We start from the raw sequence: 27,106 nt of genomic DNA, 5'->3' as shown, positions 1-27,106 counted from the left end.
GCAAATAAAGTATTTTGCAAGTGTCCTTGGGGACTCGATAGAGCTTCCTTTCTTACAGAATTTCTATTTTTTACCTTATAAGACGAGGTAATTGTTTCAATTGTATCTCTAAACGACACGTGTCTTGGCTTCGGCTCATTAAAGTTAATCATACTAAACTTTAGAGATGGAGGCTAATGGTCAAGACCTTTGGGGAAAAAGTAGTGACGTTTCAAACTAGTTAACTGTATAAAAGGCAACGGTGCACTAGAAAGGCACAATACACTGGCGCCCTTAAGAAGCAGTGCTTAAAAAACGTCTCCGGTAAGAAGGAATCATGCCAGACTCTGCCTTGCCTCTCTGTCTCCTCGGTCTTCTCGCTTTGTCCTCTGCCTGCTACATACAGAACTGCCCGAGAGGTGGCAAACGCTCCTTTCTGGACACGAGCCCAAGACCGGTAAGCAGGTTATCTTCTTACCTTATTCAGTAGGATGGGTTACGGAAGATCCATTCATCTAGTTTATGAGCTTTTTTTGGTAGAATACTGTCTTCACGTGATGAGTCCAATTTTATCTAAAGACCATTAAATGAGCGACAGTAACACATGCACTGTATATTCCGTGACGATTTAATGTTTTCTTCCCAGCAGAGAGTTTCAAGTGGTAAATGAATAAGGGGTAAATTTATTCTTTATAGTAGATATCCAGATTTGATTTTAATATTACCACTTTAAGTGTTAAATTAGCAATTTGTAATAAATATGTATTTATTGTAACAACTTAATAAAAACATTTTTTTGGTGTTAAATGTGAATATGTTAAGTCGAGATAGATAAGCAGTTATTTGAATTTAAGTTTTTTTTATTATGTAACGTGTTTTTGCAGAGGCATTCATTTGTAATATTAGTGTAGCGTCTTTCGTGTTATTTGTACCAAGTAAACATTTTAACAAGGTCACATTTCAACTTACTTTTATAATATGAAAACGTACCCCTGCTCTAAAGATACCGTTGAAGCAAAAACTAGCGAGACACAACGTTATGATTACACGTCGCTGTTCAAAGGTCTTTAAATGGCTTTTTATACAATTTTATACAAGTTCTTCATTTCCACAGACAGACTGCTTTGAAGTAAAACAGATGCGCAGTTTGAGGGTCTGAAACATTGTTATTTTAATGAAAAAATCGTTTATAGTCCAGACATGAATTTAAATGGCATTATTATGCAGTGCAAAGGGGATTAAACATCACAATCGCTGATAACCACAGATCATTCGACTTAAATGGAACATGTTATTGAAAGTACATTTATCGGTTAATTTCAAACGTTTTCTTGTTTGGTTTGTAAAACTGATTGTGATAGCTTATTCTGCGCATGACGCGATATAAAATATAGACTGATCGCTGAAGAATGAAGTGAAGAAAATATATTCACTTCATAATTTAAACAAAATGCACTGTCTGAAATATGATATATACACTTCGTTGACATTGACGTGATTAGTCTCAAAATACATGTGTAATACTCATTATAAACACCATGATAAATTACATGCCAGTATTATACTGTATGATGGTATGGGTAAAAAACTACAACAACAGCAATAAAAAAAAAATAATAATAATAATAATAGCGGTATATAAACAGCTAATTTTGGTCAATTAGCCAATTTCTGGAGGCAGTTAGTTCCACACAAAATGAGCAGTAATCAGTCAGATGAGCAGATTTAATGCGGCATTGTTAAATCAAAGCAACCAAAAACTTAAAGAAGAGATGTGTCCTCAGTGAGGTATTTTAAAAATATTCGATATGGTGAAGCTATTAGTTCTTTGTAGATATCTGAAATTCAACATTCTTGACTGTTTCGTCTGAGTGGATTTTGCACGTCTTCCCCAAGTTAGTTAGATAGTTAGATAGATAGATAGATAGATAGATAGATAGATAGATAGATAGATAGATACTTTATTAATCCCAAGTTATTGTTGTTATTCCTGTGACAGTGTTGGTGGGCAGCAGAGATAGTCTGGCACTACCTGCAGTAATGGCTACTGCCATGTAAGTAATGCTGCCAGGTAGGTATAGGCCTGCTGCTTTCCACTTCCTTTTGTGTCTATAAAGAAGCTGTAAACATGAAAAACTTGGTATCCATAATCTTTCATCCTATCTATCTGCTCATTTGCTGTTACTGGTGGTTTCCCTGTGTTCCCAAGAGTGTCGTCCCCCTATGTCACAGGCATGCGGGTGTGAAGTGTTAAACTGACCTGATGCTGGTGAACCTGAATGAATCTTCTGCCTTGAGCATATTGTGAACATAATTTCACATGTCTCTGCTCCTGAGAAAGTGAGTTGATATAAAGGATGAACACATAGTTGGCTTGTCATATCTAAATAGGAATAATTTAACAATTTTAGTTCTGCAGTTGAAATGTCTGTCCCAAGACATTGTGGACGAGGGGCTGTTGCAAGGGAGCTTTGGAACTAAATATCCAAAAATGTTTTTTATGTGTATTTTCTTATATATTTGTATTTTCACCACTCTTAGGTTTTAACAATTTGTGTATGCTGTATTGCCTCTGTAACCTTCTCAGATTCTGGTTTTAAAATGCCCATTTTGTGGTTCAACCAGAGCATTACACGTGCTGTATAAATATTAGTAAAAATCTATATTATGTTTATTTGATTTTGTAGATGTCAGATTTTGGTAACCATTCATAATGTCCTAAAGGGCTTTTACATTCATTTTGTGAGGCAATTAACACAAAAACCTCTTCTCTTTGGGCTTTCACGTTGTTTGTATTTTATTCTTATCTAGCACCGAGTAACCTCTAAACTCAAGTCAGACTTCATGGATTTGCCAGCAGATTATGAGAACATATATTTAAAACATTGAGTAAAATTTGACTTGCACATCTGAAATATTTTAAATATTTAAAAAGTCTACATCTAGAAGTCCATGGTGAGGATTCCTTTATTTAGTGTTTCAGAAATTAAAGTAAAAATAAAAATGCCAGTATTTCAGAAGAAAAGAGCCAGCCCTGGGCAGAGTGTCAGTCCAGATTATCTAATTCAGTTTTGTTCATGTCTGCCACATGCATATATAAATTGGGACTGCCAGCACCATTAAAAGTGTTATACTGGTAAGTGTTTAATTTTCCATCACAGTTTACATAGTGTTACAGAAAGAAACATTGCTTTTAGTTTTCCAGCTAAAGTACTTCCAGTTCATTATTTACCAGACAGCTTTCATAGAGCCAGTTCTATAAAGATCTTCTTGAAGATTCTCATATTATTGTTCACTAGTCAACCCTACACCCTTCTCCTTTAACCTCTATGTGCTGTTACTTTGCATTCTGTTCATTAAGGAAGAGTACATAACCAGCCATTTCAGATTAATGAAGGCTATGAAATGGGACAACATGTTGAGATATTTTAGTCTAGTTATTACTACCTAATATTGGCCACAATACAAACTTATTAATGAATCTTCATCCAAACTCACCTACTAACATTAAATAGAGTTGTTCGGTGTTGTGAGGGTTCTTTTAATGTCATGTTAGGGTTGTAATCATATTTTTTTTAATTATCTGAGACACCTAAAAGCCACATATTCCTAATGACTAGGCTAACATTAAAAGATGTCATAAACAGTTCTGCTACACTGAAAAAAAAATGTGATGATTCACACTTAATATTTTCAATCTGAGCCAATATAATTCTTTTTAGCTTATCGATCCCACAATTTTTAAGTTGAGGCAAATCATTTAGATTGATTGGGTGCAATTCACTTGTTTTTTTTTTTAACTGAAGTAAATCTATTTTTTTAAGTTGTTCTTCTTTTTTGGCAGTTGGAAAGCCATCAAACTGGAAAGATCGACTGAAAGAATATACAAACGGCGCCTCAAACACAGCACATGAACAACCTAAAATATTAAGTTAAATCAATTAGGATTTTTACGTTTATTCCCTCCACCATAACTTAATTTGGTACAAACAATTATTTTTTACTTTGAGATCTGAAATCAAATATTTCAAGCTGCAACATTAAATGACTAATCTTAAGTTGCTTGAAAGAGAAAATTTACGCTGAATGAACAACATCAATGTTATACTTTTTTCAGTGTACTTGTGGACACATAAGAACCATTAAACCCCACAAAACCTAAAATAGGTATTTATTCACATTAAGAAGGACAAAATAAAGTGCAGTGTCAGTAACCCAGGATACAAGAATGAAATATTTTCCATTTACTAAATGAGGTGCTTACAGCTATTAAGGTGCTCTTGATTATACACTCATTTCTGGTAAGGTTCTTCACACATTTATGTGAAACAATGTAACTTACAGTTGAACTCATTTAGACTTACTTTTTGACTTACCTTTGTGCACATAATCTCTTAGATTTCTCTTTCCTAATCAGCTCATTGTAAATGTTTAGTTATGTCCACTGCATAAAATTCACTTCGCAATAAGGCATTACATTAAGTGGAGGTTGGTAATCAAAAATACGGTTCTGCTCCTGTTCTGCTGCTAATCTACAACCCATATTATGATAGGCTGTCAGAATGGTATACAGCAGTGGCTCCTGTGAGACACATATCATGACACTTAACCTACATTTGTGTTAGTTTTAGAAAATAAATATGATATTAATTTTAGACGCTTTTGATTAGTCTGTTAATAAATTAATAAAAACAAAAAATTTAAATTTCAGGGTGGCACAGTGGTTGATCCTGGACTTTCTACATTCTACCTCAAGTCTGCATGGATTTTCCTACTAGTACTACATGTTTGTTCCTATGTGCCCAATGACACACAAGTTAGGTTAATCTGACTCTAAATTGGCCCCAGGGTCTCTCCAACAAGTATGTTTCCCCCAGATGGACATGCCCATGGACATGACAGAGTTGTTTTCTGCCTTGCACCCACTGCTGCTAGGATAGACTCTGTCCTGACATGGCACTGAATTGGAGGTTTGAGAATTTATGTATGCAAATACAGAAGCACTGATGACATTTTCTAAGAAAACGCTGTGAAAATTTGTGCAAGATATTCTATATTATGAAGAAATTCTTAGTTGTTGGACTTTAGATTTGGTCAACATAATACAGACTTAAGGTAGCACGTCAAGAGAAAATTTTGGTTGTGAGCATGCATCCAAATGAATTAAGATACTGTACTGAAAATCAAAATGTTTCATAAACCTTTTCATAAAATCTTCCTAAATGTCTTGTCAGTATAAAAATTATTTGGCAAGTTAGCAATGAGTAAGCTAAGATTACAGTAATGTGTTAGTTTTAAATAAGTTTTATTTCACTTTTTTGTGCCCCCCTTTTCCAGCTGATGCCCACAGGGTGCAGGAGCCTTGAGTTAGCACAGGAGTAGGGGCACATTGAAGCAGTGATGAGATCCTCTGCGCCAGAACACTTCATTTGACTCTTAGCCCAGTTGCTGTGTGTCTGGCATTTGCACATGTCCTCATTTCTGAATGAGTTTTTCTATGGGTACTCTAGATTTTCTCACTCAAACCAGAAATATTTTAAATAAACTGAGAACTCTAAAATGTCTTTCTCTGATTGAAAGGAATATTCTTGGGTGTGCTCTGTGAAGGCCTGTATGTCCATGCTGCAAGGATAAGCTCTCCATTTTCTGTATTTGTGAACTGGAATAAATCTCTGAAAATGGAAAATAGAAGTATGCTTTTGTAAAAGGATGTTTCATTTTAAACTGTTGTGAATAATGAATGAATTTGCAAGGGTAATTCAGAAGTGGCATTAGCTTTAGTATATAATAACCACTTGTCATCCTCAGTGCCCTTCATGTGGACCCAGTGGCAGAGGGCGCTGCTTTGGCCCCAGTATCTGCTGTGCAGAAGAGCTGGGCTGTTACATTGGCACCCCTGAGAGTGCACCATGTCAAGAAGAAAATTACTTGGCTTCACCCTGTGAGACTGGAGGAAAGGCCTGTGGGATGGAGGAAGAGGGACACTGTGCAGTGCCAGGGATATGCTGTAATGAAGGTGAGTGTTTATATTGTTAACAAATCCTGATTTATTCTTTGAACGGCACATGATATTTATGACCTATATTCTAATACTTTTGTTTTCTAGTAACTAAATAAACCATTACTATGTGTGGAACACCTCTGCAAAAATCACAAGACTCATTTCAGCGGTTATCAATGTCTTTGTGTTTGCTTAAAGTTAAGTTTGTGTTAAGTTCTGTTCAGTATCTGTTTGATGATGGGTGCTAAATGAGTATAAAGTAACTAGGCACTATAGTAGTAGAATATATGATAACTGTGATTTTTTTCTTTCTAAATTTGAACAAAAATGTTAGACAACATTGCACTAATAAGCAAACCTAAAATATTATAGTGAGAAATTAAAAAAAAAAAAACTCGATGATTCTTTTGTATAAGAGGAACAATGGAGACCTTACATTAAAAGGAAAAAAAATATTTCTTAAAATATTACTAAATGTGGATTATCATTTAAAAATCATCATGTGCAATACTTCTGGGATGTCATAATAGTTCAGTGGTTATTTCTGCTGCCTCTCAGTTCCAGGAACATTTATTTGAATATGATTCAATTTCCTGTCTATGTGGTTAGCATATTCTTCTTGACCCAGTGTGATTTAGTGCAGGTGTGTCAAGCAATGGACTAGGACCACATCTGGAGCTGGTTTCTAAGTTGAGCTGGAAGCTACCAAGATGGGTTCCTGTTTCCCATTGTCCTGCCATTCAATTCACTAAAGCAGACAGCACATTACATGATGTTTAGAATGAGAGCATGTCACATAGAGACACCTGCTGTTACTGGAGCTCCTTGTCTTGCACATGTCCAAATTATATGAATACAAATTGCACAATTTCATGATGACTTTTCAGCACAGTTTCAAATCTCTAAAGTATAGTGGCCACCATACATTCTAGCAGCCAATTAACATGCTGACTGACAGATTTTGTACCAGTACAATTTCTTTCCAGGTACGGAAAATTTAGTCACCATCCTGACCTTTTTTCTCTCTCTCTTTTTCCATTCTGTTACGATATGACAGACTCGGGATATCAGGCAAGCAAGGCTCTCTTTTGTGTCCATGATCAAAAACATCCACTTTTCTCTTGTCCTTGCAGCTTCATTCTGTGCATTGTACATTCAGCTGCACACCCATTATTTGTCATATCTTGCTCACAGATGAGCTATGGCTATGGCTTAAGGCAAAATCAAAACTGGTTTTGCTGGAGCAAGTCTCAGACTGATTTAACTGAGTCCACAGGGATGTCACACTACATGACCGGGATAACAAGAGTATGCAGTGAATGCCCCCACCTATCTAAGATTATATAAAAGAAAGCTGCAAGAGCAAATCACTGGCAAAGTCATTTAGTGTGACTGTGGCTAAGTAGATTCAGAAAATAGATGAATAAAGAACAGCCATATAAAATGTAAAGTTAGAATTTCAAACGTAAAGCACATGTTTTTATTATCAAGGAATTGTAGCTCATTTGTATTTTTGCTCTGAGCTCTCCACTTGTGATGATCAATTTTGTAACCTTGTCCTGTAACACATGTTCCCAAACTGTCCCCCAGACTCATGCTTCCTTGGCTATGTTGACCTCTTTTGTAAGTTACTTTGGATAAAAATATCTGTTAAGTAAATAAATGTACATATGTTTGATACATATTTAATAATCCATCCATCCATCCATCCATCCATTTTCTAACCCGCTGAATCCGAATACAGGGTCACGGGGGTCTGCTGGAGCCAATCCCAGCCAACACAGGGCACAAGGCAGGAAAAAATCCTGGGCAGGGTGCCAACCCACCACAGCATATTTAATAATTTACCTAAAATATACAAGAACAGGCAATATAGCCCATTCTTTTCTACTAGAGACCCATTATTCTAGTGAACATTATGTTAAATCAAAGACATCAGGATGCCAAGCTACAGGTACTACAAATTAAAAATGTAATTTCTCGAATTTATTTATTACTATTCTGCATATCTCACTAAATTTTTGGGAATAAATACTGAACTTCCAAGCACAGTAATCTGTTTACGTTTGAAACATATTACTGTGTTCCTCTTCCATTGCTGAATTCCTTCACATAATTTTACAAAATTGAAGTAGTTTTTATTAAAACCTAACCTTTACTCATAGATTATTCTATCGTCAAATTGCTTAGCAAATTTCATTTTAGCACATAGATTTGCATTGTCTTCAGGGCAGAGGGTTATCGTTGTGTTTAAATACAGAACACTGTACAGAAAGCATTAAGTGACAAAGAGCATTCCCAATAACATAACGTGTGCTTCACAAAGTAGCTGCCCTTCTGGAATTTTTTTATTCTGCTAGAAAAGCTAATCTTGTAGTCATTGGAAACTGAATATAGACATCATCTATCCATTATCCAACCCACTATATCCTAACTACAGGGTCACAGGGGTCTGCTGGAGCCAATCCCAGCCAGCAAAGGGCGCAAGGCAGAAAACAAACCCCAGTCAGGGCACCAGCCCACTGCAGGGCGCCCACACACACACACACACACACACACCAGGGACAATTTAAGATTGCCAATGCACCTAACCTGTATGTCTTTGGATTGTGGGAGGAAACCGGAGTACTGGATGAAACCCACGCAGACACGGGGAGAACATGCAAACTCCACGCAGGGAGGACCCAGGAAGCAAACTGTGAGGCAGCAGCGCTACCCACTGGGCCACTGTGCCACCCTGATTAGGGACACTTTTTAGTATTTATGATATATTTTTGTAAAAGTTGAGATAATGGAAAGCTGACAAGCAAGGTATGAAAGGATTTGGCTGAAGTGAATCTGTAGAGACTTTTCAAGAAGCTGAGTTTTGACCCTGTGTTAAAAAAAAAAATGGCATTCATGTTAAAGGTAGAATCTGTATCTCAGCAAGTGCTTGTCTTATACAACAGCCAGAAGTAAATTTATGGATGAGTTAGAGACAGAGATTTAAAGAGAATATAATTCTAATAAAGCAGACCCCTATTAGTTTAATGAAGGTACAGAATGCTTACCAAAGACTCCTGACTGTAGAAAGTTCATTCAATTTATTGCACATTGTTATAACATTTCTAATAGGGAGATTTTTTTCTCTTTGCTTTTACAGATAGCTGTGCCCTGGACTCCTTTTGTCTGGATGATGACAGCAATAAAAGACACAATTCATTAGAAAATATGGCTCAGATGGGAGGTGACCTACTGATGCGAATTATGCACTTGGCAAAAACACAGTCACCAGGGGCTGGCAGGTCCCAGCAGTTTTAGCCACAAGAGGTAAATCCTAGGTGGCTTTCATCTCTGGGGAGACGAGAGCAGAAATATTTTACAATGTAAAAAAAAAAAAAAGAAAATATATCACAAACTACAAACAGTATGCTGGCATTTCTTGTTAAATATTTTTCTTTCATACAGTGACATCTGAAATGGATGTAAAATTGTTCACACTGTAAATATGTAGCAAATAAACTCTTTTCTTGCACTGTTTGATGAATCCTTTTTGAGAAACTTAAACAATTGATTTTCCAGTGATAGCTTAAGTCAATGGTATGTCATCGATACAAAGAGTACACTTTGGAAGACGATATGAGACATTAACATCCGGAGAGGATAACCATTTGAAAAGGACAACCAAGTCATAGATGAATTCACAATATCTGTTGATATTCATATTTAGAATGGGCAAATAAATATAGAGGATTGCAGGTTTCCACAATTTGAAAATATTACAATTTAGTAAATAACAAGTGTTTTTACAAATGATTATTGTGACTAAAATTAAATGCACGCTAATGTGTTAACCACATTGTAACACAATACACCAGTGGTAGAACGATGAAGGTTTGATACCAATGTTATCATTGGTTTAATAATTGGAGGGAGACAAACATGTGTGGCTAGTTACCTCTAAAATAATATTATTTTCAAGAGAAAATAAGCAATATGGTAATGAACAAAAATCATATATTTTTAACCCATCGTTTGCTTCTTGGCATGGTGGCATGGGAAACATAAATCAGTAGCATGAAAAAGTAAATTACCAACAAAGAAAACAACAGCAAGTTCTACATCCATAGCATATTTTCATACAAAGGATGTAGGACAAAGTGTTTTACAAATTGTCAAAGAAATAGTTACAACAAGAAAGAACAACAAAACAATTTAAATTAGGAAAGAAAAAAATAAGAATAATAAGAATAAGAAATAAAAATAAATCAATACAGGTTTACATAACATAGATACACTGTATATAATTGATTGAATTCTAAAGTCTTTATAACTAAAGTCTTTATATATAATATTGTATTGAAAGTCTTAAAAGATAAGCACAATGATAAGATTAGATGGCCAGGAGGACTGAAATAAAAACAGGAAAAACTCTATATAAGCTGGAGAACAAAATTAAAAAATAAAATCTGCTTCTGCTCCAAGGCCAAAAGGTCACCCAGTTCCCACTGGACATTCTACCTAACAATTAAAGTCTACAAATAGTAATGCGTGAAGATGAATCCATCATTAATATACACCTCACAAAGGTATTGGGCAGGCCCAATGATCTGAATGCCAAGACATGAAGACACTTCTTACTACAGCCCAGCATGCCACTAAAATAACCAGTATACACACATAAAAATTATTTTTATATTAAATGAAGTAGTGTTAAGTATTTTAATACATTTATATTCCAAGCTGAGTCAACATTTAGAAATATCTCAAAATTAATTTTAAGATGTCTGGAAATACATTTAAGATATCTTAAAATGAACTGCTGATATCCAAAAGCATGCCTATTTCAAAATATCTTAAATGCATTTTTAAGACAAATAGAAATAGATTCCAAGATGTGCAAAATGCTGTTAGACATCTTGAAATACATTTTTCAGTATTTTGAATTACCTCAAATACATTTTGAGATAACTTTAAATAAGTCTGTAGTCATTTTGAGTTATGAATGCATATAAAGCAGCAATAATAAGAAAAGGAAATCCAGGTGTTTTGGACCTCACAAACAGCAATGAAGCTTGTCTGTCTGATGTCTCATGTTTTACATGCCACAACAGAATGGCATGTATAGAATGGAATAAAGAGAAAAAATGGCAGAGGTTGAGACTGGACTTGTAGCTATTATGTCTTCAAACAGCACTAGCTCTGTCAGGCAGCATTTTATTTGGTTGTCACAAAAAGAGGTGAGGACGACATGCCCAGTGATTTTCTGTCATTTGAACTGACATGGTCCAACAACAAGTTCATCAACTGCAAGTCTGATATACCCCACAACTAGAAATTGCATAATATGATAATAGCTTAAGATATCTAAAAATATATATTCAAGGTATCTTGAATTCTATTTTGAGATACTTCAGACACATTTAAGATATCTTTAAAAACAAATGAACTTACCTGAAATCTATAATACAATTTAAAATATCTCAAAATAAATACCTGCTCATTTTGATATATCTTAAACACATTTAATATAATGTGACAGATAGAGGGCGCTATTGTCCTCTTGAACCCAGAGACTATATGCCAGACACCAGGTAAAAGTCCAATAATTATTTATTTGAACTATAATGCAGTGCACAAGCACCCTCCTCTCCACAATACTCATTAAATTCTCCACAATACACAATCAATAATACAATCCTTCACTCCCAGACGCGTTGCCACCCTTCCACCCAGCTCAGCTCGTCATCTGGGAGTTCCCAGAGTCCTTTTATAGTTCATGACCCGGAAGTGTTTCCAATCCCCAGTCCATGTGATTCCTTATCACTTCTGGGTCAGATAAAAAGTCCTTTTCTTCACCCTGGAAGCATGTCATTCCCCTTGTCCATGTGACTTGAACGTACTTCCAGGGTGGAGGGCAAATAATATTTTTTGCTCCTCCCTGCAGCTCCATCTAGCAGCCCCTGTGGTATCCAGTAGGGCTGTGGATGAAAACTCCATTGTCCAGGATTCCCTGCTGATGTTCGGGGCACCTCCATGCAGCAGGGAGGGCTCCATCTGGCAGCCTGGGGGTATTGGCAGGAATAAATGACAGGCCATATGCCAAAATATCTTAAAATATACAGGAAGTTTCATTGAAAGAAAATTAATATTTTATAGGAAGAGATTTTGAGGTATCTCAAAATGCATTTCAGATGTTGTAAAATGCATCCAAGTTCAATGTGAGATACTTCAGAATGTCCAGGGTCTTCCAGGTATTGGGGTCCTCTTGGCGGTAACCCTGGGTCCCTACTGGGTCAAGCTTCCAAGCTCTTTACTTGCGGCCCCCACGGCGGTTGCCCCCTCGAGGTCTGGAGGAGGCACAAGCCCTTCTCCTGTCTTCTCGGGCGTCCCGGCTGGGTACCACCTCCATCCGGGTACCACAGTGCCCCACCACCAGCGAAGACATGTCGGTCGGAGCGACACGTCCCGCGAGGGCAACTCCTCCCCGAAGTGGGTCCTACTACATGTCCTGGGTCCAAGCCGGCACCCTGGAACGTACTACTTTGGCACCCCCTCCGATGTTTTCGCGCCCTTTTGGATTGAGCCGCTCACACCTCCGTAGCCCCAGCCAGTAGTGGGGCACAAGCCCTCCTCCTGTCTTCTCGGGAGTCCCGGCTGGGTACCACCTCCATCCGGGTACCACACTATATTGTCATGCTTGGGTCACAGAGTTGCACAGATACACACAAAAGATTCTACAGACAGAATTTTACTCAAACACTTTCAGGAGTGATTTGAGCTCTGTGTGTACCCGGGGGGCACAGCTTTGTCTCTCAATTAAAAGAATAGAAAATCTTCCTCTTCATAGGGGGGTGTCTCAGAAAATGGGAGCCCCAACAGGAGCAGAGGATGTCTGGGGGAGAAGTGAGACAAAGGAATTGAGACAAAAGGACAGCTGCTGTACAGGCTTTTAAACGTTCAAAGTACTGCACAAGATACAGATCATGCGGCACGGCAGCAGCAGCAAGCCAGCAGCTGATCTAGCAAAGAGGAGGTTAAAAAGCTGTATTAGTTTCCCATTGAATCACCGTTTAAGAGGGGGTTTCGAAGGAGCGACCCCATCTCCTTGGGGTGTGTTCAGCCCCCTGTTCACAATATATATATATATATATATATATATATATATATATATATATATATATACACTTAGGGGTTGCCACAGTAGATATTTTTTTCCATTTTTTTCCTTTTACATTCACCATCTTCATGTCCTCTCTCACTCATCCATAAACCTTCTCTTAGGCCTTCATCTTTTCCTCTAACCTGTGAGGTCCATCCTTAGCATCCTTCTCTCAATATACCTAGCGTCTCTCCTCTTCACATGTCCAAACCAGCGCAATCTCTCCTCTTTGGCTTTGTCTCCCAACTGTCCAATCTGAGCTGATCCTCTAATGTACTCATTTCTAATCCTGTCCATCCTCATCGCACCCAATGCAAATCTTAGCATCTTTAACTCTGCCACCTCCAGCTCTGTCTCCTGCTTTCTGGTCAGTGCCACCGTCTCCAACCCATTTAACAAAACTAGTCTCACTACCATCCTGTAGACCTCTCTTTCACTCTTGCTGATATCCGTCTGTCACAAATCACTCCTGACACTCTTCTCCACCCAATCCACCCTGCCTGCACTCTCCTTTTCACCTCTTTTCCACAATCCCCATTACTCTGTACTGTTGACCCAAGTATTTCAACTCATCCATCTTTGCCAACTCTACTCCTTGCATCCTCACCATTCCACTGACCTCCCTTTCATTTTCATACATGTATTCTGTCTTTTTCCTACTGACCTTCATTCCTCTCCTCTCTAGAGCATATTTCCACCTCTCCAGGGTCTCCTCAACCTGCTCCCTACTATCGCTACAGATCACAATGCCATCAGCAAACATCATAGTCCATGGGGACTCCTGTCTAATCTTGTCTGTCAACCTGTCCATCACCATTGCAAATAAGAAAAGGTTCAGAGCCAGTCCCTGATGTAATCCCACCTCCACCTTGAATGCATCCGTCAGTCCCACTGTAAACCTCACCATGGTCATACTTCCCTCATACATATCCTGTACAACTGCTACATACTTCTCTGCCACTCCCGACTTCCTCATACAATACCGCAACTCCTCTCGAGGCACCCTGTCATATGCTTACTCCAGGTCCACAAAGACACAATGCAACTCCTTCTGGCCTTCTCTATACTTCTCCATCAACATAGTCAGAGCAAACATTGCATCTATGGTGCTCTTTCTTGGCATGAAACCATACTGCTGCTCACTAATCATCACCTCATGCTTCCACTACTCTTTCCCATAACTTCATGCTGTGGCTCATCAATTTTATCCTCCTATAGTTACTCCAGTTCTGCACATCCCCCTTATTCTTAAATATCAGCACCAGTACACTTCTTCTCCCCTCTTCAGGCATCCTCTCACTTTCCAAGATTCCATTAAACAATCTGGTTAAAAACTCCACTGCCATCTATCCTAAACACCTCCATGCTTCCACGGGTATGTCATCTGGACCAATGGCTTTTCCATTCTTCATCCTCTTCATAGCTGTCCTTACTTCCTCCTTGTTAATCCGTTGCACTTCCTGATTCACTATCTCCACATCATCCAAACTCTTCTCTCTCTCGTTCTCTTCATTCATAAGCCTCTCAAAGTACTTTTACCATCTGCTCAACACACTCTCCTCGATTGTGAATACGTTTCCATCTATATCCTTTATCACCCTTTATCAACCTAACCTGCTGCACATCTTTCCCTGTTTGGTCCCTCTGTCTAGCCAATCAGTACAGGTCCTTTTCTCCCTCCTTAGTGTCCAATCTCTCATACAACTCATCATAAGCCTTTTCTTTAGCCTTTGCCAACTTTCTCTTCACCTTGTGCCTTGTCTCCATGTACTCTTGTCGACTTTCTACATCTCTCTGATTATCCCACTTCTTCTTTGCCATCCTCTTCCTCTGTGTGCTCTCCTGTCATGCCAACCTTCTTGCTGTCACCCTTACTACTTCTGCTGTAGTTTCCCAACTGTCTGGTAATTCTTCACTACCACCCAGTGCCTGTCTCACATTTTCCCTAAACCTAATTTGGTATGGAAATTTGTATTGTTGTCCTCATATTGATTTGGCAAAAGTTTACACCGGATGCCCTTCCTGATGTAACCCTTCCCCATTTATTCGGGCTTGGGGCCGGCACAAAAAACACACTGGTTTGTACATCCCCTGTGGCTGGGATAGCATGCAGGACATGAGGACTCATATTATTATATTGGCAGTCTTATGTTATTTGAAGAAATGCATTGAAAAAAGAGCAGGCTTCTGTATGACTCAGCTGCATTCATTTGGTAAAAGAATGCTTCCTTGTTTTAACAAAACTTGCGAAACAAACAGATGGTGATTTTGACTGCTGAATAAACTTTTGACCTTCAGTTAAAATTAGTTATAAACACAGTTCCTTTTTTACACTAGTGTTTAACTAATAAATAACTATTTTAAAAATTTTCTTTTTACACCTTTTAAATTTGAAAGATTTTCAACATGTCAGATAATCAAAAATCCAGAATGCAAACTGTGGTATCCTGAAATTATGAACTGAAAATAAAAAATATTGACAATCACAAAGTTTTTTGACTTAAATGCATTTTTTCAATCAGATAAAAATAGCAAAGTGATAGTCAAAAGAACATCTCAGAAAAAAAAAGTTTAGCCACAGAGAGACTTTGATTCGCTGCTGTACTTTTTTAGATGAAGGCTCCGGCCCCGGGCTGTTTGAGTCACTAGATCGCGGCGTAAGGCTGCAGGTTCTGAACCAGAGCTCCTGAACAGCAGAACTACATCGATGGGAAAAGAGCTCATCGAGTTACTGAGCAATTCGTGAGTAAAACAGACAGTGCCACTACTGCTGCAAAGGGTGTCTTTGCTTTCCAGCATCCGTTTTCAGGAGAGTTTAAAATAAAAGAATGTCACTGAAATATATTCCTTCAACAATATAAAGAGTAGGCCTATCCAATCGTGTAAAGGATTGTAAAAACATATCCCGTTTCGTTAACCTGAACACAGAGATTTTGTTTCCTGGTTCACTCCTGGATCCTGGAATACATACACAAAGTACAGTATTTACTAGTGCAGTACCACCCGGCGTCTACACAAACTTGTGCGCTATTTTCACATTTCGAAAAGACCTTTTACACCAAAAATGACTCCGCCCGCCACTTCCTAAGGATATTTCCTTGAGTCAGAGGGGAGAAGGGGGGAGCCAAGTACTTCTCGATTCCGTGCGAAGAGACATCCCATTGTGATCTGAAATGTAACAACAGGTGAAACCTAGCAACTGAAGACGGAGCTGCCATCTAAAAGGAAACAGCAGCGCATTTCGGCTGTACTCTGGGTGTAGACAGGCTTACTGTACCGTAAGTACCACGGTGCGGATTCGTGACACGTAGGTCGTTTAATTCTGTGGCTGGAGCTTCATAAAGGAAAGTTTGATGTGGTACATTGCTAAACATCCACACATGTTTTACCATACCCACATATAAAGTATCTGATAGAGTTGCTGGTCTGGAAAGGAACAGTTAAAGATCTTATGGGTTGTTCGGGTAGTGGACTTTCTAATCGAACTACACGTAAAAATGAAACTGAAATGTACAGTGTGGTATTCATAGCGATGATCTGAATTGCAGCGAATCGTACGGAAGAAAACGAAAGCAAATGGTCAGTTTGCTAATGTGGATAATGCATGTTTTTAGTTAAAAAAAAAAAAAAAATATCCACAGTCACATCAAGATTCATGTAAATTCCGTGTCAAATATTTTTAACTGATCACCTACCTAGCCTAGAGAATATGCTCACAAGAGACCGATGTTGCGGGCAAAGTCAAATACTTTTTTGAAAGCAGGTGGAGATGTAAATATTGTGCTAATCTTTGATATCAGTGCTCGGGGGGATCTTGAAGTGACCCGCCATATGAATTGCAGTGTCATCTTTTCACAACAGAGGCGTTTGCAGAGGGTATCTCACTAATAGACGTTCAGATACTCCCACAAATTGATAGTAGAAAATGATCTAGGTGATAGTGGTGAGGATGACAGGGCTAAAGCTGATGTGAAAGACTGCAATTCTGTTGAACTTATACACCCTGACATATTCACATTACACTTAAATCTACAGTAAATATTACCTACAAATAGTGAAATGTTGAATATTACAAATGCTGCAGGGTGTTCTGTACATGGTATCTGTTGATGATCACATGAGGACTGCACACAATGTGAGGTGTCTCTTAGCCATTCAGACATACAGTAGATGATGATGCTAGTCTATAGAGTTTTGAATCTTGGCTCCAGCAGAGTATCAGCACCAACACTGGAATGAATTCAACTTTACCTGGTACAGTGGGACTGTTAGCTCCCCTCTCTCTCTCTCTCTCTGGCAGCATGCATAGACTTTAAATGGCGAAGGACAGAAGATGAATTATTACAAAAATGTAAAATCCCTTTTGCAAATTATTCATTGCTTTTTTGAGTGGGGTTCTAAGTGAAAATGACTCCACGCCACGGATCAATACATTTTTTATGATCCTTCTGAAATATCTCTCAAAATTATTGGTCAATTTAGGTTATAAATAAATGCCATGTATTCAGGTTATCTGCACTTTGACAACTCTACATTTCTGCATCATACTAATGGACTTCTAGGACTTAAACTTGGGTCTGCACTCCATGCAGAGTATGGAAAGCAACCATTTTCTGTCAGTCAAGGCAAAGAAAAGATCATTTGACAAATCTACAAATGTGGCTTCTGTCTGTTAGAATGCAGCTTCTTCATGGTGAGTGTGTTAATTTTGAGCTGCACAAAATACTGTATAACGCATACAATACACTAACAATTACAATATTTAATTGCTGAATGTGCTTAGAATCTCCTATGTTCACTTAAGGTAGGGGTGAGCAAAACTGGGCCCTGAGGGTTGCAGATTTTTGTTCCAACCCGGTTGCTCGTGACATTTTCTGCTTCATTTTAGTTGTCTCACTTGTAAAGATTTTGAATCCTTAAATGCTAATTTTAGTTTTAAACAGCTGGATTCACTGGTTTTAATGGCTGTTTATTAGCAGGAAGGTGCAAATGACAAGCAATCTAACTTGTTTCCATTTAGACCTGTGTGTATATACGGTATACTGTTTGGTTTAGTACTCTAATACTTAGAAGGAAACTGATGAGAAAAAAGTCAAGGACTGAAACTTACTTATATGTTTTAGGCTTCAAAAGTATTTGGATGATATCCTTTGAAAAGAAGAAAATCTATGATTTAAAAAAGACCTAACATTACAAAACACTAACAAGCCATGAAATGAAATAGGATCTGTTATTGGCAAGGATTGTTTAAGTAACAAGGTTGGAACAAAAACCTGCAGCCACTGCAGCCCCCCCAGGACCAACGTCACCTCTGATTTAAGGACTTAATCTTCTTTGTCAAATAAGCACAACAGTTTTGTTGCAAACTAAGGTTTTCCCTCTACTTGTTTTTTACTTAAGTCAGAAAAAAACTGACAAAAAATAGTGAGGCTAATTTTGAACGTACTGTAATTGTTTTTACACATTCAGTACTGTGAGACCCCAAACAACAAGAAAGTAAAGGTGATCTTAAGAAAACACAAGGATTAATTGTAACATTAACAAGCAGTGAAAGGGGTTAAGAAAACGTAAAAATAGTGATAAAAGTGTACATCTTGAAAATGGAAATTGTTGTTAAAAAAATGAAATCTGTACAGTTTAAAAGCGTAGAATCATGGCACATATGAAACATATTAACACCTCTGAATCCTGAAAATAAATTGCATTAGTTCAGGGGACCTCAATCCCAGTCCTGGAGAGCCGCAGTGGCTGCAGGTTTTTGTTCTGACCTGGTTGCTTAATTAAAAAGCAATTCTTGCCAATAAAGCACTAACAAACTATGAAATTAAATTAACTCTGCTATGCCAGGTCATTCTCATATCCTAGATTTTCTTTCCCTTTCTATCATGCAAATGATTTGAAGGCTAAAATGGACGAGTAATTCTCAGTCCTTCACATTTTTCTCTTCATTTTTCTTCCAAGTATTTAATTAAACCCAAAAGATAAATACAAACAGGTGTAAATGTAAAGAAGCTAAATGGAGAAATGCTGCTCTCTCTTGTCATTTGCATGTTATTGATAATAAGGAGCAATTAAAATAGCTGTTTAAGACAAAATTAAGCAATAAGAGCTCAAAATCACTAAAGTGAAGCAGAATTGTCACTTAAGCAATAAGTGCTTTTTATTAAGTAACTGGGTAGGAGCAAAAACCTGCAGCCACTGCGGCTCATAATTGAGGACCCCTGCATTAGTTCAAACGTATGTTATCAAAGTAGCAACTTCAATTTAAGCAAGTTCAGAGATTTTCTTTTCAATGTCAGCTGAATTTGTTATTTATATGTAGAAAGTTTAGGTCTGGGCAGGACGGTGGCGCAGTGGGTGGCGCTGCTGCTCGCAGTTAGGAGACCCAGGTTTGCTTCCCAAGTCCTCCCTGCATGGAGTTTGCATGTTCTTCCCGTGTCTGCATGGGTTTCCTCCCACAGTCCAAAGACATGCAGGTTAGGTGGATTGGTGATTCTAAATTGTGCTTGGTGTGTGTGTGTGTGTGTGCGCCCTGTGGTGGGCGGGCACCCTGACTGGGATTTGTTTCCTGCCTTGCACCCTGTGTTGGCTGGGATTGGCTCCAGCAGATCCCCGTGACCCTATAGTTAGGATATAACGGTATGGATAATGGATGGGAGTTTAGGTCTTCTGGATTTGTAACCCCTTTAAAATGTAACCCATTCAGTATGCCATCAAATTGGTTTTGCTGCTATACTTGGCCACTCATTGATTACAGGGGTGGATGAGGTTGAATGGCTGAACAATGTAGTGCTAACAAACTGAACCAGTCCAAACTTAGCCAGTTTCAGTTTGCATTAATAATATCCTAACCTGGCCCACAAGGTTAATTTAAGATTAAATGCCAGTGCATTACTGTGTAGCGAGATTTTTCCCTGGAGAAATTAGAGTATAGTGTACAATGGGATGTTCTGGTGTGACTTCATGTGAAAAATATACACCAAGAATGTTTTCCCAAAAGTAAATCAGCACAGTTACAGGTTAATATAGTTTTATTGGGCATATTATGAAACTTTTTTTTTTCTATTGTTATAGAGAAATGATGAGCAGATTTTATACTATCATCTTCAATCTCATTCAAGTTGGTCTGGTGCACTTGGGTAAGTATGGGTTATAAAATGATGGGATTTGTCTTCAAAGGGACATTTTATTACTGCATCAGATTTTATGTTCAAAGATAATTTAGTGATAGAATAAGTTAGGGGCAGGTGACTCTTGCTGACAGATGGACATATGCTCTGTCATTTTGTAATGCATATAGTAATACAATGAATTGCATTTTTATTCCAACAGATGGTGCATGACAAACACAAAATTATATTTAAATGAGGAGACAGATAATACCATTACTTAATCAAGGAAAATTTAAATAGAAAATAAAAAAGTAATAGAGGAATTACTGATGGAAATATTTGAGTCAGTTAAACATTCAGGGGATCTGTGCTTAGTAATACAGAAAAGTGAGATCAGGAATAAATCAAAGATAAATAAAAAATGCCAATAACATCTATAAAGAGGGCACTCTGACCTCATAAGACTGGAGATTGAGAATCTGCTGTTATACCACCAGTTACTTCCCACTAGGTGACAGTCAGTGGGTTCCAATGAAGTTATAACATCCTCTGTTGCCTTTATTTGCTAATGTTTTTTTTCTATTTCAAATTTCCGTTATTTATAATTTGGGTTGTATAGTAAGTCAGTCAAGTTGGGGAGCATGCACTGGTACAGTGCGTTGCCGCACCCACTACACTACTAAACAACTCGGGATCCCAGTTGGCAACCCCCCCAGGCAGACATGCGGTCCAGTCCCATCCTCCGGAAATGACCCTCTATCTGCCGCAGCCAGGTGTTACGTGGGTGACCCCTTGGCCTGGTCCAGCCACTCAGGTCCCCAACAATGAGGATCTTACGAGCCGGATCACCCTCAGGGAAACATGCCACATGGTCGTAATGCCGTAACTGACGCTCCCTCACAATGCAGGTAATGTGCCTCATTCAGGACTCCATGAGCAACCGCACATTCGACACAAACTCAAACCAGCTATACCCAAGGTTTTTCCGGATAGACACAGTACCAAAGGAGTCTAGTCTTCGTCTCCGGTCACTGGATAGCGACCAAGTTTCGCAACCATATACCAAGACAGGAAGCACCAGGACTCTAAAGACTTGGATCTTTGTCCTTTTGCATAGATATTGGGAGCGCCACACAGCTCTTTCCAGCGACCTCATGACTCCCCATAATCTCCCAATCCGTCTACTGACTTCAAAGGAAGAGTCACCAGAGATATGAATCTCACTGCCAAGGTAAGTAAACCTATCCGCAAACAGACACACTGCTGCTGGCTGTGCTCAAGAGGTCATTAAAGGCCTGGATCTTGTTGTTTATCCAGGACACTTGCAAGCCCAGACACTCAGACTCCTCACTCAGTCTCTCAAGCTCCCCAATCAGAGCCTCCATTGACTCCGTGAAGATCACAGCATTGTCAGCAAAGTCAAGATCTGTGAATCTTTCTTCACTACAGATGTGCCACATCCGCTGGACCGCACGACCTTGCCCAACACCCAGTCCATACAAGCATTGAACAGAGTAGGAGCAAGGACACACCCCTGACGAACCCCAGAATCGACTGGGAAAAACACAGAGGTCCTGCCTCCACTCTGCACAGCACTTGCAATACCAGTGTACAGGCCGACCATGATATCCAGCAACCTCGAGGGGATCCCGCGAACCCTCAGGATGTCCCACAGGGCAGCTCGATCAACTGAGTCGAATGCTTTACGAAAATCGACAAAAGCTGCAAAGAAACTCTCCCGATATTCACGTTTGCTATCTGTTGGAATGAAAACTACAATGCATTTCATTAGCTCACAAAAAACTCCTTGGAATGGTTGTGGTTGGTGCATCACATATATTACAGAGTACATGTTGTTTAAATCATTTAAATTGAAGTGCTAAACCAGTAATCTACAATTTATTGTGGAATGGGCTGGCTAGTAGTGTAATATGTTTTTTGTACTGCAAGGTAGCCAATAAAAGCTAGGTAAATATTTTGTTAAACTATGTAGATGTAGCAAATATTGTGCAAATATGCCAGTGTGGAGAATTAAATCAAAAAGTGTTGTACTGAATATTTATTTTCTGACTACATGGCAAATTACAGCTGAAATCCAATTTAGCATTGAAATTCTTAATGAACATTATTTTAGTGAAAAATGTACCAATTAAAAAAAGTTATATGCATTTGGTACATATGGCATTGTTGCTCTGTGAGTATGAAAATTTGGAAAAGTTATTTTATACAAATTACCAAACCATTATAGAAGCAACCATGCCACAATTCTGGAGATCAGAGAAAGGGTCTAAACAAAAGCTAGAGCCAGGATCAATCGAAGAGACCAGTCAGAAATGGCAATTCTGCCAGAATGTTTCAGTATAGAGACTTTTACTCAATGTGTTTTGATCATTTTTCACATATGATTATATCTTTATTTTATAGAGATATTCAGCCTTACTGCACCAGATTCACTCCAGTTTAGTAATGTAGGTGGTAAAGTGGTGTTGCCTTGCCTGCTCTCTCCCAGCATCAGTGCTGTTGACATGGAAATCCTGTGGTCTAGAGATGAAAGGAAAATATTCTACTACCGAGAGCAAAAAGAGGTTACACAAGGCATTCATAGCAGCTATGTGGGTAGGACACACATTGCAAAAGCGGAAATGACCTTAGGAAATGTTTCTCTTCACCTGGACAATGTTCACACTATGGATGAAGCAGTATACACATGCGAAGTTGTTTCTAAGAACTGGCATGACAGCAAAACTGTCAGGTTAAAGATTATTGGTGAGTATAATTTGTTAGAACAGTGAATATGCTGGGTTAGAATTTAGAACTTGTGATTACTGGCCCTACACCACGGGTGTCGAACTCCAGGCCTGGAGGGTCGCAGCGGCTACAGGTTTTCATTCTAACCCTTTTCCTAATCAGTGACCTGTTTTCACTGCTAATTCACATTTTAATAGCCCTGTTAGAAGGATTCAAGTCCTCTGAATTGATTCGTTTCCTCATTAAAATGCAGCCGAACAGAAATGATACGTGAAATGAGCCAACAGATGACCAGCAAAACTGGGGCTTCAAACTCCAACCAGTTTCTTAATGAGAACCCAATTCTCGCTGTTAATTAAAGTCATTATTTAATTCCACGGCTTGTTGTTTTTCATAAGAACATCATCAAAGTTTTTTGGTGAGTTGAGAGCTCAACCTTACTGAGACCTTCACCTTTCTTTATTTTCAGATATTGTGTGATGTGGCGGCTTGTTTTGTGTCTCATTATTGTTTGGCTGCTAATTAAGGAAAAAGAAACAACTAAAGGGCTTGAGTCAAGTTAATTAAATGAAGTAATTAGCAGTAAAAACTGGTCACTAATTAAGATGGTTAGAATGAAAATCTGCAGAGACTGTGGCCCTCCAGGACTGGAGTTTGACACCCCTGCCCTAGACCTTCCTTTAGGATGTTGTTTTTCACCAAGCCTGTCCTATCCACAGATTTTGCTAATCAATGTCCGCTAAGGCAGTACTGATTTGCTTGTGCATTGTGCCTTCATCTTTACAGTAACCCATGTAGAGTTCTGTTTGTTTCATGATTTGTGTTTTCCTTTCTCTACTCTGCTGTTCTGTTTTTTGACCTTGGCTTACTTTTTGGGCTTGTTCTGCTATTTTCATACCCCTTTGGATTCTCTCTTTTTGACAATTAGTTTTCCCTTGAATATTGTACTGTTTTTTTTGGTGTATGGTCTGTTGCATGCTCTTTGGATCTTCTATTAAATGTCATACTTCAAATTTCAGACAGTGCAAATAAACCTTTTTTTTAACTTATCATTACCTCTGCTTCTGTAGTGGTTGGAGTTAAATACTGGCGTGTAGTGATGAGCGATCACCAAAGTGTTTGGGTGTTCGGTCCGAACACATCATGATGTTCGTGTGCTCTACCGAGTACCCGAGTATAATGTAAGTCAATGGGAGACAACCATGCACCCTCTGCTCTGAAGAGGGGAGGGTGCCTGGTCCATTGGAAAAGGTCAGAAAGTGACAGAAACACCACCCAAATGGACCGGGAACAGCATGGGGACGATGTCTGGATGCATCTTGGACTCCCAAGTCGCTGCTGGGAACCAGTTTGTCCGTGTTGTATGCCACTTTTACAGACTGACAAAAACACACCCAAAGCCTCCCAAAAAAATCAATTTTACGGAAAAATGACGCTCTAAAACATTATATGCCAGTGCCTGCAGGTGAGCTGATGCTCTAAAACATTATATGACAGTGCCTGCATATATAGCACCCGATGATGTGTTCCGGCCAGCCAATCACTGTAATGCCAGCACCTGACATGGCTACTGGCATTACAGTGAGGGCAATACTTACCTGCCCCTTGATTGGCTGTCTCCAACCCACAAAACGTGCAGGGCGGAGACTCGAGCATGGCGCACAAGCACATGTGATGCTCGTTCAAGTAGCGCCATGCTCTCGGCCGAGCATGCTTGCTCATCACTACTGGTGTGCATGATCAACTGAACTTTAAGGGGTGACATTGCCTGCACTTAGATGAGATCTGACATTTTGGGTGGATGGGCTCATGCCGTGTGCACTACTGCCTTTACTGGTGTTGTGATCTTTTTCCCACCTAACATTTACCTGTAATGGGATTCATGTAGAGCAGTCAGTAATAAAGCCATGGTGACTATCTCTTACTATTTTTCTTGTATTGCTACCTAATATATGGTTCTGTTTCCTTAGCACTGGGCAGCATCCCCCTGATGTCTTTGGCTGGAATACAGAAAAATGGTATACTGTTATACTGTGATTCAAAAGGATGGTACCCCAGGCCTGCAATTGAATGGTCTGACAGAAAGCAAACTAATTTAACAGGACAGGCCATATATTCTGAAGAAGTGGACAACTCTGGGTTATACAACGTGCAGAGTTATCTACAAGTATATGAGGAGAATAAACATGAGCTTTCCTGTATCATCAAGCAAGGTGAACATGAACTGCAATCCAGAATTAGTATTAATGGTCAGTATTAATATTAATGTCTCTTCACAGATTATTGTGGTAGATCTGGTTTACATTACAGGAAATTTGTGTTAAAACCTTAATACCCATGCCTTCTGACAACCTAGCATAAGTTCAACAAACACATTTTTTCTGATGAAGCTAATTTCATAAAAGCTGTAAACACAAAGCCGAAAATGTGCCATCTGTTGCAATAACAGATGTAATGCATTTTGTTACTACACTCATTACAAAATACATTCCAATGTCCTTTTATTTATTACGTAGATTTCAGACTGCACAGCTTGTGTATTTTTAAAAGCATAAAGCACAATCTTGCATTGAAAAAGTTATGATAATAGAAAACATTCTGTTATTACCCTGGCAAATTGCACTGCCACATGTCAAAGGTGTATTGCTGGCCAGAGGACTAAAGAAGTTGACAGCATTTTATGAAAGTGCCCAAGCAAATCTTATATTTTACTCATTCCAGAAAATACAATATTTTAGAAGCATACACTTCAGATGTTTACTTTTGGCTGCCAGGCCACAAAATGACAATTGTTTAGCTCTTTTATAGCAGAAGGACAGGATGGGGAGGAGTGAAGGGCAGAATCAAGTTTCATCTTCTGAGACTTGAGCAGATAAAAACCTTTCCCTGGTATACCTTTGAAGTCTTTTTTCATTAGGGCCAAATCTATATACTGTATTTATGTATTTAAAATCAGAGAACAAGAGGCCTTGGAGTTTAAGCTTTTATACCTTCAAAATTCAAATAGAGTGCCTGCTCAGAAAAAAATCACGAAACACGATATGCTTTCTTAAACAGCCACTATTAACAATGCAAGAATAAACACTTCTGTTTAGAAGCAGAGGGGAGGTAATTGACAGATACAGCTTCATGTCTTTCATTGTGTTATTTGAGTGCTTAGCATCCCAAAAAATATGGCTAGTTTTGCAAGACTATAATTGTATTAATTATTAAACATGTCCAGTGCCAAAAAAACAAGCATTTGAAATTGCATAGTATTTCAAGGTATAGCATTTCTGCCATCATACAGTATGTAAATGTTAGCAAGGATATGTCTGTGCCACAGTGTGGCACTCTGTGTAGGGCACATTCCTGTCTTGCATTTGATGCTGCTAGGATATGCTGTAGCCCCCAGAGCTGGGTTAAGTGGGTTCAGTTGAGTTGTCACATTTTCATTTTGATCACAATTAACCTGGATAGCAGTAGTTTCTACTAATTTTGCTGTTTATTTTAAGATGTGTTAAAAATGCATTCTCTTACTTAGTATTAGCACAATGTTAGATTCCATATAAATGTATTGTAGCTATTGACTAATCACTACCATTCTGAACTTTCAAAATGCCTGTATATGCCATGAACATGAACCAAACATGCCAGCTATTGACTGTATGATTGTATTTCTTTTTAAAAGTCTTGGTACTATTTATCATTACTTATAGGCTGTCCTTACAGTAAAGGAAGTACTGACTAATTCTGTAACAGATCAGTAATATGTGTTTCATATCTTCATGTGGGCAAACACAAATTTTGTCATTTTCTTCAAGCATGTTCATTTGAGCTCTTAGATGCCATCTGCTAGTGAAAGTAGTTTACTATACTACAGAAACACAAAGATGGTGATTTCCAGAACTTGTTCATGGGCTTGCTGCTGCCTACCAATTTCCTGATATGGAAGTTTAATGAAAACTTGATAATACATCTTAACATTGTCCAAATACTACTTGTGGAGATGATGGAAACATAAAAAATCAATTTTACAATGCAAGATGTGTTATTTTGGACTATTTTGGACATGATTTGCAATGTAATTACACACACAGTTGTGTAAACTTACTTTTGCAACAATATTAAAATTGATCAAAACAA

General features: G+C 38.4%; 2 protein-coding genes across 5 annotated transcripts in view; both read left to right on the top strand.

Annotated features, from left to right (window-relative positions):
• The first annotated feature begins 251 nt into the window (after positions 1–251).
• Positions 252–9,499, top strand: LOC120532168 (oxytocin-neurophysin 1-like). Its single transcript, XM_039758043.1, has 3 exons — positions 252–436; positions 5,788–5,995; positions 9,123–9,499. Exons 1-3 carry the CDS (start codon positions 317–319, stop codon positions 9,278–9,280), a joined length of 486 nt encoding a protein of 161 aa, XP_039613977.1. The 5' UTR covers positions 252–316; the 3' UTR covers positions 9,281–9,499.
• A 6,624-nt stretch (positions 9,500–16,123) lies between these two features.
• The window catches only part of LOC120532731 (butyrophilin subfamily 1 member A1-like), a 29,167-nt gene continuing 18,184 nt past the window's right edge, over positions 16,124–27,106 (top strand). Inside the window, exons 1-4 of one of the 4 annotated variants that reach the window (XM_039759048.1) lie at positions 16,124–17,814; positions 20,196–20,260; positions 22,658–22,999; positions 24,952–25,230. In XM_039759048.1, the coding sequence (XP_039614982.1) occupies positions 20,200–20,260; positions 22,658–22,999; positions 24,952–25,230 (682 nt within the window). In that variant the 5' untranslated portion in view covers positions 16,124–17,814; positions 20,196–20,199. The remainder of the gene's footprint in view (positions 17,815–20,195; positions 20,261–22,657; positions 23,000–24,951; positions 25,231–27,106) is intronic. The other 3 variants (XM_039759049.1, XM_039759046.1, XM_039759045.1) reach the window with 3 other exon arrangements.

This window comes from Polypterus senegalus, chromosome 7 (genome assembly GCF_016835505.1).
Source record: "Polypterus senegalus isolate Bchr_013 chromosome 7, ASM1683550v1, whole genome shotgun sequence".
Lineage (NCBI taxonomy): Eukaryota > Metazoa > Chordata > Cladistia > Polypteriformes > Polypteridae > Polypterus > Polypterus senegalus.
Note: the sequence above shows the minus strand (reverse complement) of the source record. Positions and strands in the feature narration are given on the sequence as shown.

What these genes read in the sequence shown, in the direction of transcription:
- LOC120532168 (XM_039758043.1), top strand. Translation starts at nt 317, where the DNA reads ATGCCAGACTCTGCCTTGCCTCTCTGTCTCCTCGGTCTTCTCGCTTTG. An exon ending in TGGACACGAGCCCAAGACCG is followed by an intron (nt 437 to 5,787) that starts GTAAGCAGGTTA and finishes TGTCATCCTCAG; the next exon opens with TGCCCTTCATGTGGACCCAG. An exon ending in AGGGATATGCTGTAATGAAG is followed by an intron (nt 5,996 to 9,122) that starts GTGAGTGTTTAT and finishes TTGCTTTTACAG; the next exon opens with ATAGCTGTGCCCTGGACTCC.